Below are 18,250 nucleotides of genomic sequence, written 5' to 3'. Positions count from 1 at the left end.
CCTATTTTTACCCCCAGAAATTGCTATAAAATACTATTAAACCACGCAGCAAACTCTTTTTTATTTCCGGTGTCTGAATCAACCTTGTATGTCGACGTATTTCATTTGCAATAATATCAAGCAATGTATACCAAGTGTGAGATAGTGTAGTCCTGGGGGAATAGGACTACATCTCCCAGAAGGGCACAGCCCTAATTTGTTTAATTGTTTAATTTGATTTTGTAAATTGTTTAAGTAGTAATGCTCCCCTGCACCTGGCTAGCATTGTAAATTAGAGCCAGGCGCAGGGTATTTAAGAAAAGCAGCCAGTCTGTTTGGGGCTGCCGTGCAGTGAGCCCGCTTGCTAGTGTGCACAAGCGTATGAAGAGTAAGGTACTGCATGGAAGCCTTCTTGTGAATCATGTTATTAGTTTAAAAACTGGTGTGTTTTGTTTTTGTTTGATTTTTTAGAAGGTTGTAACCATCTACCTTTGACCCAAAAGGCCAACACAACATTCCCAGAATAAGAATAGGTTACTACCAAAAACTCCTTAAAAATGACATAAAAAGTAGATGGCAGAAAGGCAGATACACAGCAAAAATAGGATTGCTAGGTTCGTTTGGGTGCAAAACATTTAATTCCAAAACATTTGTCCAACACACACAGATTACCAAACAATTTTATGACCCACAGTACCTCGGGTAGCTGCTGACCCATGCACATAAAATTAAGTCGAAACAGAAATAGGATGGTGGTAAATCCACCGGTAAGCCTACAGAGGCAATACATAAGTAAAAATAATGTCCAGTAGAAATGTCCCAAAATAATAGTCCAGTATCATAAACAAACAAAAAATAGAAAAAACCCAAAAAATCAAAATTAAGTTTGTAATCCACCAACAAAAATAAAGTAAAAGGAAATGAAACAAACATCCGCCGTACAAAAATAATAATAAATCAGTTCGGTCTCACCGGTTTGTGTGGTTGTCCATGAGCGCTCCAGAAAGATGACACAAAGACCAAAAACCACAGCTGTAATCCAAAATCCAATGGAATGTCTTGTTTTCCTCCAGGAAATAGCAATGAAAAAAGAAAATAAATGCCAGCAACGTTTGCTAAACGAAGAACATTGACTAAAACTGTAAAAACTAAAGCTAGGGCAACCCTGCTTAATCAAGCACCGTGTGAAATCACGTAGCCGGCCCGAGTGGCACCGGGTCCTGACCCGGGTAGAGCATGCCAGCGTGAAAGGGGCTTTACTGACTAATATTGAGATTTGATTACACTAGCAGATGAACTGATAATAAATGGATGTTATTTTGTGAAAACAATATATATTAAAAAAAAAAAGAAATACTGCAACATTTTATAAATAAATTATACACCAAACTGTACCACATTCGTTAATTTAATTCAATTAATTCTTTAATTTTAATTATGTATGAATTACTGACTAATATTTATGATTTGATTACACTAGCAGATGAACTGATAATGTATGGGTGTTATTTTGTGAAAACAATGAAATATTAATATTAAAAAAAAATACTACAACATTTTCTACAGAAAAACATAATAAATTATACAGCAAACTGCACCAGCAACTTGAATTACATTCGTAGGCTTAATCTTAATATCATAACAAATATACTTCTTATAAATACCTACCTTTTATTTGTTGGAAAACGGTCTCGACCTGAAGTATTTTTTAATACAGAGCTATCTGAGTATTTAAAATATGGTTATCTTCAAAATTAAAATGTCAGTAACGGTGTGTTAATTAAACGAAGCGCCTGACGCCGCTCGGAACTTTGGCATTTTTAAATCCTAACGGTCTCTGCTCAGCGGAGTGGAATGTTCAGGAGCCGGTTGCCTAGCAGCGTCTCCGCCTCCTTCTCTGCCCCGCCCCCTCTCTCCCTCTCTCGTTGCTCCAGCTAGGAGTTCACATTCAGCTTCCTTAGATTATATAGCGCCATTCTTTACTAACTTTTACAAATGAGCTTATTCGTATGGAGGATAATTTGTGCCAAAATTAAAATATAAATAAATAAATAAAATTCGAAATAAATAAGTAGAAACTGAAATATATTTAATAATGTATCTATTTATTTTGTTATTTATTTACGTATTTATTTCGTTTTTTTAATTTATTTACTTACTTATATATTTATTTATTTATTTCAGTTTGGTGAATCGATTCATTTCTTTCATTTGATTCACTGATTCAATGACACAAAACCAATCAATATAGATCGCATTAAGATTGTTTACGTATGTTTATTTGAACCGGAAAGAACGAGTCGTTCACGAACTGCACATCACAAAAGCGAGGGAGAATCTATATTTGGTTGACTGGGTTCATAAACATTAAATATAGTTTGACAAAAAATAATAATATATATTTGGAATCCTAGAGATAACATAACAGTTTGAACCATTAGCATTGTTTAGCCATTAGTATCAATTTAATTTAATTTCACCTTTTTAAAAAAAAAAAAAAAAAGTCAATTGCATTTCTTACGTGGTTTTTTTTTCTATTTGGAGTCACCCATTGTTTTTTACAACAACAAAAAAGCACAGAGCAAAACGCTGTTTCCCAATTCCTCTTCTATCCAGTAAACCTTTAGGGATTAGTCATGTGATCCATCACACGTTGAAGCACACCCATAACCGCAACATGTACATTTTACATAAACAAAGTTTAAACGTGTGTATATTAAGTATTTACCACAGTAAAATAACATTTAGAAAATGTATATTTAATAATATAAAATATAATAGACGTTTAAGAACGTCATCCGTTAGAATGTGCAATATCCTCCTAAAAGGTCGTTGTATCGTGGCTGATACTACGTGTCACCTTGTGGACTAAGGTGAATTGCCGTCATTATTAAATTATAAAATATTTAACCCTAGTTGTAAATCATCATCTATAAAATACATTCATTCCTCAAGGTCAAATATGTAATCACAAGTTATATAATTAAGCCTTGGGTACAATAACGTTAGAATACCAGTAGATGTTTGTATTTATTTATTTTGGAAATGAGGTGTATATCTCAATTATTATTATTATTATTATTATTATTATTATTATTATTATTATTATTATTATTATTATTATTTAGTAATTTGGCTGACTTTACTCAAGATGACTTAGAAGTATTAATCATAATTTGTGCAAAATAGTTAACTATAGATATGATTAATTTTGTATGTGTATAAAAAATAACAAACACACAGAGGCTACAACTAGTAGTGATTCATTTTATTATTTATTTGTTTGGCAGACTTACACAAGGTTACGTACATAGTAAACAAAGAAGAACTGTAAGAAAAATAAAAAATAATAATTCTGGTGCACAAACTTGTAATCTGAGTTTCTGACAGTGTGAAGCAGCACTCTGGAAAGTACACCCCGTCTGGATCAGAGATAAATAGCTATGGTCTACTCTGGAGGATGTAACTGACGCCATTTTGGCTCACACAGAGTTCTTATCATGTACTAAGTAAGCGGGGATTTGGATCCAACATGGCACATACGGTCTTCAGTTTCATAACACTCAACGAGCTGAGAGACAACCCGGTTTCATTGTTACAACGAACAAATCAGCCAGACTCGAGAGGTAAGGAATCACTTCATGAGTTTTGATAGACTGGTAACTCGACTCCTGTGCGCCTCGAAAGAACAGATTCAATGGGTACTCTGATCCGATTCCCATCGTTCACCTAGTGAGACGTTCAAAAAGAACGGTTCATTCGTGAACTGCACATCACTAGTGCGGAGAGGACTCCCTTTGTAAAAATATCTTGGGACGTCCAGATTTTCCCGTCCGAGTTTGGCCTACCGCTGCGGACTCTTCTGCTGTACTGTCGTCACTGGTACTGCGTAGAATTTGATGGCGAATTATCTGCAAGTTAGTTCTGGCACCTTCATCAATATTTTCATCAGTACATGCCAATATCTGCCCTATTCTTTCCAACAGCCAATCTACTCGACACAAAATAAAGTCGTCATTTATCGACCCACATTCAACTTGATAAAAGCTCCCTAATCTTTTCTAGGATAAGACTCCTATAAGTCATATTGCACACATTTGTAACGTATAGAATATTCACAGCATTGAAACTGTAGCCCTGACTGCACGCCTCTCCGCACTACTACCAGGCAAAGTTAGTATATATATTTAAACTTAACAAAATCAGTTATCACAACAAAGTAGCCTCAAATTAGGACAGTGGCACTTAGTGGGTTAAAGGCTATTCCCGTAGCGAACGCTGAATTCTGTCGCTCCGAGCAGCCGAGACCCAAACGGCTTGACGTGAATCGAGCATGATTGACGGTAGCTCGAAATACAAGGGTGAAAAGATTGTGCCAAAATGAAAAGACGAAATAAATAAATAAAAAGCTAAATATAAAACGAAATAAATAAATAAATATATAAGTAAATAAATAAATCAAAAATAGATAAATTATTAAATATATTTCAGTTTCTACTTATTTATGTATTTATTTTGTTTTATATTTATTTATTTATTTATTTATTTATATTTGTATGTATTTATTTCGAATTTTATTTATTTATTTATTTATTTTTTAATTTTGGCACAAATGATCCTCCATATGTAGTAGTCTTTTGTTTAATGTGGGATTCTGAAGCTTAGCGATCGATCGTATTTCCTTTAAGTCACTTTACAAGATGTGTAAAACAATTCCCTCCATCTGCATGTACAGTTTCTTTGGGAAATGTCTCGACACGATCCTCAGATGAAATACACTGTGCTTGTTTTGCTTTGTCGTCCATTTTTGGTATTTTACGTCTAATGCTGAAAACTAGATTTTAGCAACCTGAATGAAATCAATGCAGCCCTGCCTGTGTCCCACCTGCTCCGCACAGTACAGCAGGTCACAGAAAAGCCAGTACAGACGCACTGAGAGGCTGATTAAGCGTGTGTTCACGGAGACCATTCTCTGCAGATTCTGTGCAGAATCTGACCAATTCTAAGATCATTGGATAAACTGGTTAGATTCTGCACAGAATGATCTAAATGAACGTACTGTCAGTCTTTCTTTATCACGTTAATGCGCAATCTCAACTGTGAAAAGAGAGAGCAACGCTGGGAAATGCAGTCTTTCTTTATTCACTTCAATGCGCAAGCGCAGCTTTAAAAAGAGAGAGCGACTCTGGGAAATGCAGTCTTTCTTTATTCACTTCAATGCGCAACCCGAAGACGTTACACGCTATTGTTGTGCTTGTGTGTTTATAATGTAGATCTGCAGCGGCCACGCGAAACTCTCCTGTCTACAGATTCATCGAGTATCTTGTTAAATAGAATATATTTGCTTAACATTCAATTTCTGCAAGCGAGTCACATGATACTTGTTTCGTGTTGTTTATATACTCTTTCAACGGTACAATCAAAAATGTGTTTTAAAACAAACAGCATTTAATTTAACAACAGTTTACAGACCAGCATAAACATTATGCATGGACAAATATGATCGCACAGTTCCGTTTTTCCAAAGCTGGTAAAGGATTTACACTTCACAGTCCACTCACTGTTTTCTGTAGGAGTCTAACCCTGTATAATATGCAGAGTCTTAGACAAGCAGAGTCTTAGACAAGATAATCACACAAAATAAACACCACGGGTGCATACACACAGAAGCAGCTATGAGAAAGCAAAACATGAACGTCTTTACATTCAATATTTTGGTTAATTGTGAGCTCTAGTTTTTTTATTTAACATCACTGAGTCCCTTGTCCCTCTGGATTGCAACCACAATGTAGAAACATCTAGAGAATGGATGGGAATGGTCAATAAACATCCCTGCTGTTTCTCTTAAAGCGTGTTTATTTATTTCTAATACTGGACCCTGTCTTAATACTGTATTACATTCTGAATATGAATATAGCTGAGTTATTAATTGTACATAATACTTATAATACCAGATACATATTTACCATTAAAAAGCAATCCATGTGATTTCTTTACCAGTCGTTCATTATTTTGTGTATCAGCCTCCACACAAAGCCGATCGCAGTGCGGTATACTGTAATGATGCTCCAGTCAGTCTGCCCGGACTGCACCTGAACCATCTTAAAAACACGAAGCCTCCAATAAGCTCATTTGTAAAAGTTAGTAAAGAATGGCGCTATATAATCTAAGGAAGCTGAATGTGAACTCCTAGCTGGAGCAACGAGAGAGGGAGAGAGGGGGCGGGGCAGAGAAGGAGGCGGAGACGCTGCTAGGCAACCGGCTCCTGAACATTCCACTCCGCTGAGCAGAGACCGTTAGGATTTAAAAATGCCAAAGTTCCGAGCGCCGTTAGTATGGGCTGCCAGAAATGAGGAGAAAATAAATACAGCTTTTTATAAATGTGTGCATTCAGATATCATTTAGAAATCTAGTTACAAGATTTAACAGTTAGCTAAATATTTAAATAAATCTGAAATCTCTTAGCTAGATTTAACATTTACTGAAATCCACAGGGTCAAGGGACTCAGTGATGTTAAATAAAAAACTAGAGCCCACAATTAAACAATATAGAAAGGAAGGGGGGAGAAATATATTGCCTGCGTGCAGCACCTTCCACTTTCCTCTATTAAATGTCATTTGCCATGTGTCTGCCCAGTTCTGAATGCTGTCGAGATCATTTTGAATGACCTTTGCTGCTGCAACAGTGTTTGCCACTCCTCCTGTTTGGAACTGCAAACACAAGTCTAAAAGGAAGTTAGAAAGGCCAAGAGAGAGACAGAAATGAACATTGCTAAGGGGGCTAAAACCAATTCCAAAACGTTTTTCCAATATTATAACAGCAAGAGAGGAGGTTAAATGTCTAAGAGACACAAACGGCAAAATCACAGACGAAGGAAAGAAAATAGCGAGTATATTAAATGATTACTTTTCACAGGTTTTTACAAAGGAGGACTCGGACAACATGCCCCACATGTCGACCTGTTCCTATCCAATTTTAAATAACTTTAGCATAACAGAGGCAGAAGTGTTAAAGGGACTAGGAGCTCTTAAAATAAACAAATCCCCTGGGCCGGATGAGATCCTCCCAATAGTACTCAAAGAAATGAAAGAAGTTATTTACAAACCGCTAACCAAAATCATGCAACAGTCTCTTGACACAAGGGTTGTACCGACAGACTGGAAAATAGCAAACGTAATACCGATCCACAAAAAGGGAGACAAAACCGAACCAGGTAACTACAGACCAAGAAGCCTGACTTCTATTATATGTAAACTTATGGAAACTATAATAAGATCCAAAATGGAAAATGACCTACATGTTAACAATATCCTGGGAGACAGTCAGCATGGTTTTAGGAAAGGGAGATCGTGTCTAACTAACCTGCTTGACTTTTTTGAAAATGCAACATTGACAATGGATAATTGCAAAGCATATGACATGGTTTATTTAGATTTCCAGAAAGCTTTTGACAAAGTCCCGCATAAAAGATTAATTCTCAAACTGAACGCAGTAGGGATTCAAGGAAATGCTTGCACATGGATTAGGGAGTGGTTAACATGTAGAAAACAGAAAGTACTGATTAGAGGAGAAACCTCAAAATGGAGCGAGGTAACCAGTGGTGTACCACAGGGATCAGTATTAGGTCCTCTGCTATTCCTAATCTACATTAATAATTTAGATTCTGGTATAGTAAGCAAACTCGTTAAATTTGCAGACGACACAAAAATAGGAGGAGTGGCAAACACTGTTGCAGCAGAAAAGGTCATTCAAAATGATCTAGACAGCATTCAGAAATGGACAGACACATGGCAAATGACATTTAATAGAGGAAAGTGTAAAGTACTGCACGCAGGCAATAAAAATATGCATTATAAATATCATATGGGAGATAGTGAAATTGAAGAAGGAATCTATGAAAAAGACCTAGGAGTTTATGTTGACTCAGAAATGTCTTCATCTAGACAATGTGGGGAAGCTACATAAAAGGCCAACAAGATGCTCGGATATATTGTGAGAAGTGTTGAATTAAAATTAAGGGAAGTAATGTTAAAACTTTACAATGCATTAGTAAGACCTCACCTAGAATATTGTGTTCAGTTCTGGTCACCTCGTTACAAAAAGGATATTGCTGCTCTAGAAAGAGTGCAAAGAAGATCAACCAGAATTATCCCGGGTTTAAAAGGCATGTCGTATGCAGACAGGCTAAAAGAATTGAATCTATTCAGTCTTGAACAAAGAAGACCTACGCGGTGATCTGTTTCAGGCATTCAAAAGGTATTGACAATGTTGACCCAGGGACTTTTTTGACCTGAAAAAAGAAACAAGGACCAGGGGTCACAAATGGAGATTAGATAAAGGGGCATTCAGAACAGAAAATAGGAGGCTTTTTTTTACACAGAGAATTGTGAGGGTCTGGAACCAACTCCTCAGTAATGTTGTTGAAGCTGACACCCTGGGATCCTTCAAGAAGCTGCTTGATGAGATTCTGGGATCAATAAGCTACTAACAACCAAACAAGCAAGATGGGCTGAATGGCCTCCTCTCGTTTGTAAACTTTCTTATGTTCTTATACCTGGGTTAAACTAGCTAGTGTATTTTTAGAACAAAAAAGGAGTTAATATTGGTCTGGATAGGAGGAGCTATCTGGCTCTCTCCAGAGATATCTCAAATTATTATGCATGAGCTTTTCTGAGTATTGATATGATGTCATATTTGAATGTTATCCCAAACTAATTAATCTCAAAACAAAGACTGCAAAGAAACTACCACCTACTAATTATGCATGGAAACAAAGTGTAAAATGAGCAAGAACATGAACGTATTCAGGATTTTGCAAAAGCTATGGTACAGTAAGGAGTTTGCTTATTGATCAGTTATTGAAACCTCAATAGGCGCGCAGTACATTTCATCACACGTACTTTACTGGCTTCAAAATGTTGCATGACACCGTAGCTTACTGGAATGTCCGTACTACAGTGATTGACAGATTCTTTAGTCAAATCCAAAAAATTTAGCCCTTTTTTTAAAAAAAATTGGAATCGACAATTGTTTTTCACCACATTTTCTTCCCAATTTTAAATGCCCAATTCGTAAGCCTGGCTCACCGCTGCAACCCCTGCGTTAACTCGGGAGAGACGAAGACGAACACACATGTACTCCGAAACGTGTGTCATCAGCCGTCCCCTTCTTTTCACTCTGCAGGCCCGCCATGCAGCCACCTCAGAGCTACAGCGTCGGAGGACCACGCAGCTCTGGGCTGCTTGGAGGCAGGCCCGTAGTCGCCCAGCCAGTCTACAGGGGTCGCTGGTGCATGGTGAGCCGAGGACACCCTGGCCGACCTAAGCCCTCCCCACCCCAGACGGTGCTCGGCCAATTGTGCGCCGCCCCCTGGGAACTCCTATCCATGGCCGGCAATGGAATAGCCTGGACCCGAACCAGCGACCTCCAGGCTATAGGGCGCATCCTGCACTCCATGCGGAGCGCCTTTAACCAGATGTGCCACTCGGGAGCCCCACAATGTAGCCCTTTGTTAATGATCATTTTGAGTGCTATCTTTACTTGGTTAACTAATACATGCATGCACGAGATTTCATGATAGAAGCATGATTTTGTGAGACAGTGTTTAAAGAGCAGCTATCAGGGTTTTTAAATGGAGTTATCAGTCCCCACATGTTGCTTCAGCTGTTTAAGTAACATACCTGCAATATTAACGTTCATTGTTAACATTGTGACAAGTTGTTACACTTTAAGATTTAAAGTCCACAGCAAAGATGGCCGATCATGGAGAGACGATTTTGTGCAGCATAAGAGGTTGGCTGTATTTTTTTTCTTGTTTTGTTGTGGTTTTTTTCTCTTTCTGGTTATTGCATACCATCATTGGTGAGTGACAATCATTTTTATCAGTTAAGCATTTCACTAACACATTTTTTTTGGATTCAGAACAAATAGCAATTTATTTTTGGACACTTGTTTCTTTTTTTTGTTTTCCTTGGTGGAGCGAGGGACAGGTGCAATTGCTTGGGGTCCCAGTGTGTAGTCCAGGACATTTGGGGCCCCCCACGGATCTTTAAGGGGTGAATTGTTTTCCTTGATCTCTGGAAGAGGGGAAAGGACAATCAATAGTCAAGTTCTGTGTTAACTGTTTTGTCTATACTGTTTAGCTGTACTGGCTGGCCCCCTGCACCCCCGTCAGAGTGTGCTTGAGGCCTCCAGTGGTTTACCTACCTTGCCTTTTAGGTCTGGAGTCCAGCTTCCAGGTTGGGACCGGTGGCGGCAGATGGAATTGGGATGAGATCCAGGGAGCGTGACGAGAGAGAGAGAAACGCGAGGCTAGAGACCTGTCGAAGAGAAGTGACCAGAACTTTGTGGTGGAAGGTGTAGTTTACTTGCCTGTGTGTCAGTTCCTGACGGCCCCTTTTCTTTGCCCTGCTCTCCTGTCTCAGGTCCTTCAGAGGCGGCATCTGATCGTCAGTGAAGAGATCCAGCAGGAGGTGGTGGTTCCTGCATCGGTGGGAGGAAACAGCAGCGGACCGAGCGAGTCGGGGGGGAAGCCCCGGGAGTGTGGGGTCTACCCCCCCTGGACTATTTATTTTTCCTTGTTTGTTTTGTCGAACAGTAATTGTCCATGTGCCTGATCTTTTCTTTTTTCGGAGACCGTGACCAACAGGAGGGGACTGCCTAGTGTGCGTTTTTTTGGTTTTTTTGGGGCACTCCCTTTTGAAATTAACTTATTTTTTGTATTGTGGTTTGGTTAACAATTTTTACCCTGTTGAGAAAAATAAAATTAGTCTTACCAGACGCCACTCCATTGTGTGTGTGAGAACCCGGGGAACAAAGAACCTACACGGGGGAACGAAATAACTATTCGGTCACGAAGGTCCTTGCCTTACCAAAAACAACGTGGCGTAGTCATCAGCTACATAGGTACACTAGCTGGGTTATCTCAGGTCACCCTACCTGTGACAATCACATGACTTATGCTGCACAAAATCTGCTCTCCATGAGCAGCCATTTTGAGAATGTTTAGAGTGTAAAAACTTGTCAGACTGTTAACAATGAAGGTTACAATTGCAGGTGTGGTACTTAAACAGCTGTAGCAGCATGTGGGAACCAAAGGTTTATTTATTTATTTATTTTTTTAAATCTGATAGCTGCTCTTTAGCAGACGTGAGACTTGGTGTCTGTCTCTCTAGTAGCCCTAAAAACCTCCCTCAAATCTAAAAAACAATTCTAGCTATTCATAAATGTAAAAACTAAGCACCCCCTCTTTCCTTCCAGCAGTGACTTGTGTTTGGCACCGGCGGGACTGTTGGCAGACAGCTTTGGGAGTGTCCCTGTACCCGTTCCAAAGCCATTACCAGAAGCAACATTAAACTAACTTTTCCTGTTACTACCTGCCTGCTAACAATCCTGCCAGCACTTAACACAATCTTCAGAGACAAGCAGTCACAAGTTAGTTGTGATATCTATCTATCTATCTATCTATCTATCTATGTATCTATCTATCTAGACTGAGGCACTGGCCTTCACTTTGGTACTGCTGTTGTCATTGTATGCATGAATTGTTTTATATCCTAACTGTTAATTTGTATCTTTTTATATACTCACTGTCTAAAAACTTGCAACACCTAGAATCCACCAACGCCTCCTAAGTGCTTTTTTGACAGTGAGTGTATTTGAGGGAGGTTTTGGTTTGTTTGTTTGGGTAATTTAGTAATATGGATTATTCTAAGTGGGGTAAATTTAAATCTAACCAAAAACATTTCACATGTACAAAACCAGTCAAGTTAGAATTAAGAACCTCCTCCCCCTCTGTTTTTACAAGAACTACCAGAAATACAAACAGCATCAAATAACAGAGGAGACGCTCACTGGTTTTGCTCATGTGGTTTCATTCATTCATGTTACCTATGGTTGTTTATTTTCTGCCTTCAATAGAAGGTCATATTCACAAAGCAACTGTTCAAAGGCTCAAAGGGTGCTTTATTTTAACATCCTTAATCTAAAAATGTTAACTATACTTACGTCTATGAAATACTATCCATTTGTTTTTCTTTTCATTTTAACACAGTGGGCAGTTTCTATGACTCTGACTTAAGGATGCTTAATATTTGTTTTTATTAATAGATAAACAATATTATCTGTGCTCACTACACCCTAACTCTCCAGACATCTTACCTGACAACTTCACTTTTAGAGAAGCGAAAAGACTCATGCCTAGGGAAACTGAAACTTTGTGGATGTTGAACAATCTACTGCAAGCAGCAATGGGCTGCAGTACACAGGACTCCTAAACAGTATTATTAAAAAGAGAAAGAAAAAAAAAACTTGTAATTTTTCTCCCCAGCATTGAGATTACCTGTGGATGTAAAGATCCACCAGCCACACAAACATTTTACTGGCCAGCATCATTCCGGGGGGGCAACAACGACAAAAGAAAATGCAAAAACAAGCAACATTTATGAGCAGACTTAACAAGGTCTTAGACTGATTTACTTTTAAGGTCCCTGTGACAGAGACAGAATGATTCTAGGGTTAGAAGGAAGTCGGTCATCTAGAAAGGGGGCTGAGCTACGATACACTAAATCATCTACCCGGAAGGGAAACAACATTGGAGGAGCGGTTGCACTCGTTAACCAAGGGGTCATGATTGACGGTACAAAAGGGGGCATAGTGAAATGATCTGTTCCTTGTTATGGTTAAGCTGAACCAGAAGGAAAGACGTGTGTTATTATCGTGCGTGTTTTGTTTGTTTTGTAGTTATTAAATATACTGTTGTTATTTAGATGGCTAACACGATCCGAAGCTGTCGTCAGAGACCAGCACAAAACCTGTACTACACTGCACTTTGTTTCACGAATAACTGTATTTACACCACGAGCATTTTAGCACTCACTGTGAACTTGTGTTTGTGTTTTGTGTTTCGTGTGGGTGTATAAGATCAGGACTATTATTTCAGGACCAACCCATGTATTAAAACAGGGCAATACATGCCAATGTATTGCCTGTTTCTCATTGTTATTGTTTACTGCCGTTTTGTCGTCAGACTTTGGATTATAAAAATAAACAACACCTGGATTACCGTTGTCTGTCTGTTCATTGATCACTGCTGCATTCCTGCACCTGCACACTGTTACCACTTTGCCACAGGCCCCTTCTTGGTTCCTTTTTCAGAACCAGCCTGGTTAACTTTTGACCAGTACTCCTTCTGTGCTGCCCAATCCTTTTCCACCATGGTGCCAATTCTCACTAGCTCGTCCACAGTCTTGACAGAATCTCTGACACAACTAGCAAGCTTTGGATTACATTTATTCAATATCAATCAATCGACTTCCTCTTCAGCAATGTCAGGTTTCCATTTAATACATAAAGCCCTATAACCATAAACAAAATCCCTTCTGCACTGCCATGGGGTCTGCACCATATTCCTGAGCCTGTCTGCTATTTCTGTCAAATAATCAGTGGGTAGAAATGCAGCAAGAAAGGCTTCATGAAAATCATCCCAGCTATGTATATTCCCCCTCACAGCTATCCACCAGCTTCTAGCTGAACCTTTTAAAACAGATGACAGGATAGCCATTCTCTCAGGATCCCCCATAGGATGAAGAGCAAGAAAATGTTCACACTGTTCTAAAAACTCCAACATGTCACTATCATCTTCTGTGTTACCAAACTCAGGAAACAGCAGAGAAACAGGCGGTTTAGTGGAAACACCTGAGCGAAGTGAAAAATCTACCATGGTGTCGTTATCCGGAATGGTTCTATGAGAAGTCATAGGAGCGGGAATCGTAGATATTCTAGGTGTGCTAGCAGATCAAATGTGTTTCATGAGCTTGCACTGCCACTGTTCATCCCTTCTCAACAAACAATGAACCACTTTCTGTTTCTGTTCCGCTCTGCTGTATCAATGGCTATTTGCATATGTTCAAATCTTTGGTCTATACAATGCCTGGGAGACTCCTCCCTATTTACTGCACTTTCTTGAGTGAGTTAACTCTCATTCTCCATGGTATCTAAATGAGTAATTCATTCCAACATGAAGTCTTTTAGTGTTTCAATCTCTGGTAAGACCGCAGGAGCCTCCTCAGCCTCTTCCTCTAAATCATTGTCATGGGGCCTGGTAATATATAAGTCATCAAGAAAGAACGCTATCTCTGCAACAGGTTCTCATGACGTCCTATAAAAATATTAGGGAAATCCACAGCATCAGACTGTGTGCTTTCCTCTGAATTCGACATGTTACCGATATTAAACTGTTTTTTAAAATGTACAACCCAACCAAACTAGCAGTATTTATTGTCTTGCTCTGTGTTTTTTTGTACTACCACAGTACATAATTATTGTAAAGAATCCTGACTTACCCAGAGTTTATTTTCTTGGATCTGGCACTCAGCTCACCTACCTACAAAAATATGTTTTTTCTGTGGGTGGTAATTTTCCTTAGTTAAATAATTAAAACTATTTGATTTCAGTTAGGGTTGAGTTTGTTACAACATTGTGTAGGTTATGATTGCTTTACAATATCATCACTTGATTCAGCTTGGCTAATAATGTTTATTCATGTGTTGGTTTTGTTCTCCTTAGCATCTTGTACATGTAGATATAACCTATACAATAATAAACATCTACAAAACAACCCATTCAATTGCACTAAACACAATCTAGTAAACACCTTTCGAACACAGACAAACTCATTAACAAACAAAACAAAATGTACCTCCAGAAAGCAGCTGTGTAGGAAATGCACACAAATAAAACTCACACAACCTTAAATGTCTGCAAGAAAAATACTACTACTAATATTTAATTATATATGCGCATCAGGGTTTTGCGCGTGTATTAGTTATTGTTGACAATCAGTCCTCTCATCTTCTGCCATGCTGTTTCAGGGAGACAGTTAGCCTGTTTCGACTTTTTTTGAAAGGTCAGAAACTTAAGCTGTGATTGGTGGACAGCTGCTGTCTTGTGCCTTCCTACTTTTTCTTCCAAATCAAGTGGAATCCATCTCCGCCCCTTTCCAGTGTTGGAAATGCCTAGTTTTGATTTCCGGATGAATAGAATGCGATATGGGAATGGGGGATATTATGGCTCGGATCAGTGTATTACTTTCATCTACAAACACATTACATCATTCTCTTCATAGCGAATCTCTTACTCTCCTCTTGGGCTACCCATAACCTTGAGTTTCCTAACATAAACTCTACCCCTATTCATGTGGATCGGTCACGTTACCAATGCAACAATCATGGGGTTGGTCTTGATAAGAAAAAACTACAGTAAACGCAGAGGATTTATGGCTACAACCTGTGAAATAAATATTAAAACAAAGGGTATTACAACACAGTTAAAATGACAAGAAATTTGAAAGAAACACAATTATTATCCTGAAAAAAACTGGCAGAGCATAAGAAAATAAACTATGCATGAGCAAGTTATAACTTTATCTTTGTTGACACTTGTCTGTTGCCTTATAGCTGCAGTTGCTTCATTTGAATCACATAATTGATGAAGACCAGAAACAAGTGGAGATTTGCATGGATCAACTTGTTTTTGTTGCTGTTGGCAAATTCTTGGGCTACAAACCTATCCAAACCTATTAAACATGCCAAAGTTGGCAGCAGCTGGAGATGACAGCCCCTCCTTCTCTGGCAATTGGGACAGCAGTTCCCCACAGTTCACCACCCACCCACCCTCAAGTTCGGTGAGAACCATATCCAAATCGTCAACCCACAGATCAAGGGAGGTGTATGCATCCCTCTCTGGAACACCACAGATGGGAACTCCCTCTGCTGCCCACTGGTCCTGCTCTGCCTACCAATCCCAGGGTGCATCGCTGCTGGGCTTCCACCACCTTCTCCCTGCAACCAATTCTGGACTGTTCTCCATTTCTTATTATTGTTTTTTTAAACTCCCTGCAATTCGGGTCTGAGTCTCCAGGGTGTGCTATCCCACCCTGACACCACGTGTGAAAGAATAGCGTCCTGGCCCAAGATGTTATGTGGGTGGAGAGAGATTCAAACACAGAGAACTGTGGGGGAAGCGCAAAATAAGATCTAATTAAGGAATGGCCACATTCCCCACGTGGAGTTGGCAGGGAAATAGTTAACTCAACTAAAATCAACCCTTTGCAGGCTCCTGCCCTGCCACAAGCCTTATTCAAGGTCATGCTTTAAGGAATGTTTTATTAAGGACAGTTTTTTCACAGACAGTTTTGATTAATAAAAATCTAAATCTAGATGCCCACTGGAACGTCACAGCACCACCTATGAATCAAATTTAAAATTCAGCCTAATAGAAATGAAAACTGATTGGCTGATGGTAATAAATCATTTTCTAATATGATATTATTGTATTAGAATAATGTACATATTATACATACCCCAAGGTTTTTTTCAGAATTCCTTTCTAGCAAACTTTTAAGGACTGTTTGTTAACACTAGAAGGACCAGAGATATACTCATACCTAGAAGCCCCACAGCAGTCTTTCTGACGGCTGCATTCAAAACACTGTAAATAGTATAATGAACGGAGAAACAGTCGGATGTAATATATATATATAATGAGTACGTTACATAAACATCTGAAAAACCGAAGCATATTTTATATATATATATATATATATATATATATATATATACATACATCTGAACAGACACCGGTTTACAACATACATATTTATAAAACTGAAATGATAGCAATACATTTTAAACTTTTCAACAGCAATTTATTATCAGATGTGCAAAACAAATGAACAACTTAGAGAAATAAACTTAGTAGAAAACATATTACAGAAGCGTACAGCACAAGTAGTTATAAAAAAGTCTAATTTATTTTTCTTTTTTTTCGACAAAATGGTATTCCTTTACCTTGAGTGTAAGGCTGTTCACAATCAACACAGATAATTTTTTTTCTCCACGCCACCTTTCTGCACAGCTGCCCGAAGTTTTATTTTTATTGCACTTGCCAACCTGGCGTTGGCGTCTGTTGTTGTCAGCTTCAACTGTGGGTACACGCTTGACAGTCTCCCTCTGTTCCAAATGCTTCTTGCGAAGTTCCTGTGCTAAATGTAAAATATATTCTCTCCTTGGTAAATTCTTCTCTGTGCTTTCTTTGTAAAGTACCCAGGAGTTGATGGCTGCTAGGTCCAATACATTGTAAAACACCTGAACAGGCCACCGTCGGGAGCCAGCTTTCACGGAATACTTCCATGTCATCTGATCCAAAACATCAACTCCATATTTTGTTGCGTTGTAAAACTCCACAGTCTCTGGTATTTATTTTCACTCGTCCCGATGCTAATTGACTGACCAAAGCAGTGCAGCTGGCAAGCAGGCGCCAGCCTTTCAAAAGGCTGATTGAAAAACAATAGACTGTCAGTCATTCACTCAGGCAGAGAGTAGAGACTAATCTAATTACAGCTAAATAAAAATAATAAAGTAGAATACCGTTCTGTATAATCAAAATACAATTGTTTTCTGTGTGGCCGTATAATGTATCTCCTTTATTTTTGTTATTTTTGAAAATAAAATGGCGCAAGTGCCATTACTTCTGGCCTGATGTCACCACTCTGCCAACCCTGTCACAACCTGTCATACAGTAAGATAAATAAATCGCCAAAAGAAAGTAAAAATGTCCATCGCCTTCTTTTTCTCCAGACGTATTTTTTTGCAGACCCCAGGCACTTTTATCCACGCATATGATTATTACAGGACATCCGAGTTTAATGACAATTAATATATTTTGTCAACATGGAAATATACTGGGGAACGCTGTCACAGAGTGACCCTAAAACCTGTCTTCCCTTGTATAAGGTGCGATCACTTTTTTGACAAAAAGGTGTATAAGAACATAAGAACATAAGAACATAAGAAAGTTTACAAACGAGAGGAGGCCATTCGGCCAATCTTGCTCGTTTGGATGTTAGTAGCTTATTGATCCCAGAATCTCATCAAGCAGCATCTTGAAGGATCCCAGGGTGTCAGCTTCAACAACATTACTGAGGAGTTGGTTCCAGACCCTCACAATTCTCTGTGTAAAAAAGTGCCTCCTATTTTCTGTTCTGAATGCCCCTTTATCTAATCTCCATTTGTGACCCCTGGTCCTTGTTTCTTTTTTCAGGTTGAAAAAGTCCCCTGGGTCGATATTGTCAATACCTTTTAGGATTTTGAATGCTTGAATCAGATCGCCGCGTAGTCTTCTTTGTTCAAGACTGAACAGATTCAATTCTTTGAGCCTGTCTGCATACGACATGCCTTTTAAACCCGGGATAATTCTGGTTGCTCTTCCTTG

General features: G+C 38.7%; 1 protein-coding gene across 1 annotated transcript in view; it reads left to right on the top strand.

The window, feature by feature from the left end:
* The first annotated feature begins 728 nt into the window (after window positions 1-728).
* The window catches only part of LOC117965901 (GTPase IMAP family member 4-like), a 30,717-nt gene continuing 13,195 nt past the window's right edge, over window positions 729-18,250 (top strand). Inside the window, exons 1-3 of the mRNA XM_059014509.1 lie at window positions 729-746; window positions 10,123-10,218; window positions 10,405-10,522. Coding sequence (XP_058870492.1) covers window positions 729-746; window positions 10,123-10,218; window positions 10,405-10,522 — 232 coding nt within the window. The remainder of the gene's footprint in view (window positions 747-10,122; window positions 10,219-10,404; window positions 10,523-18,250) is intronic.

The sequence above is a fragment of the Acipenser ruthenus genome, chromosome 48, assembly GCF_902713425.1.
Source record: "Acipenser ruthenus chromosome 48, fAciRut3.2 maternal haplotype, whole genome shotgun sequence".
Taxonomy (NCBI): domain Eukaryota; kingdom Metazoa; phylum Chordata; class Actinopteri; order Acipenseriformes; family Acipenseridae; genus Acipenser; species Acipenser ruthenus.
The sequence above is the reverse complement of the archived record's forward strand: the minus strand, read 5'-3'. Positions and strand labels throughout refer to the sequence as shown.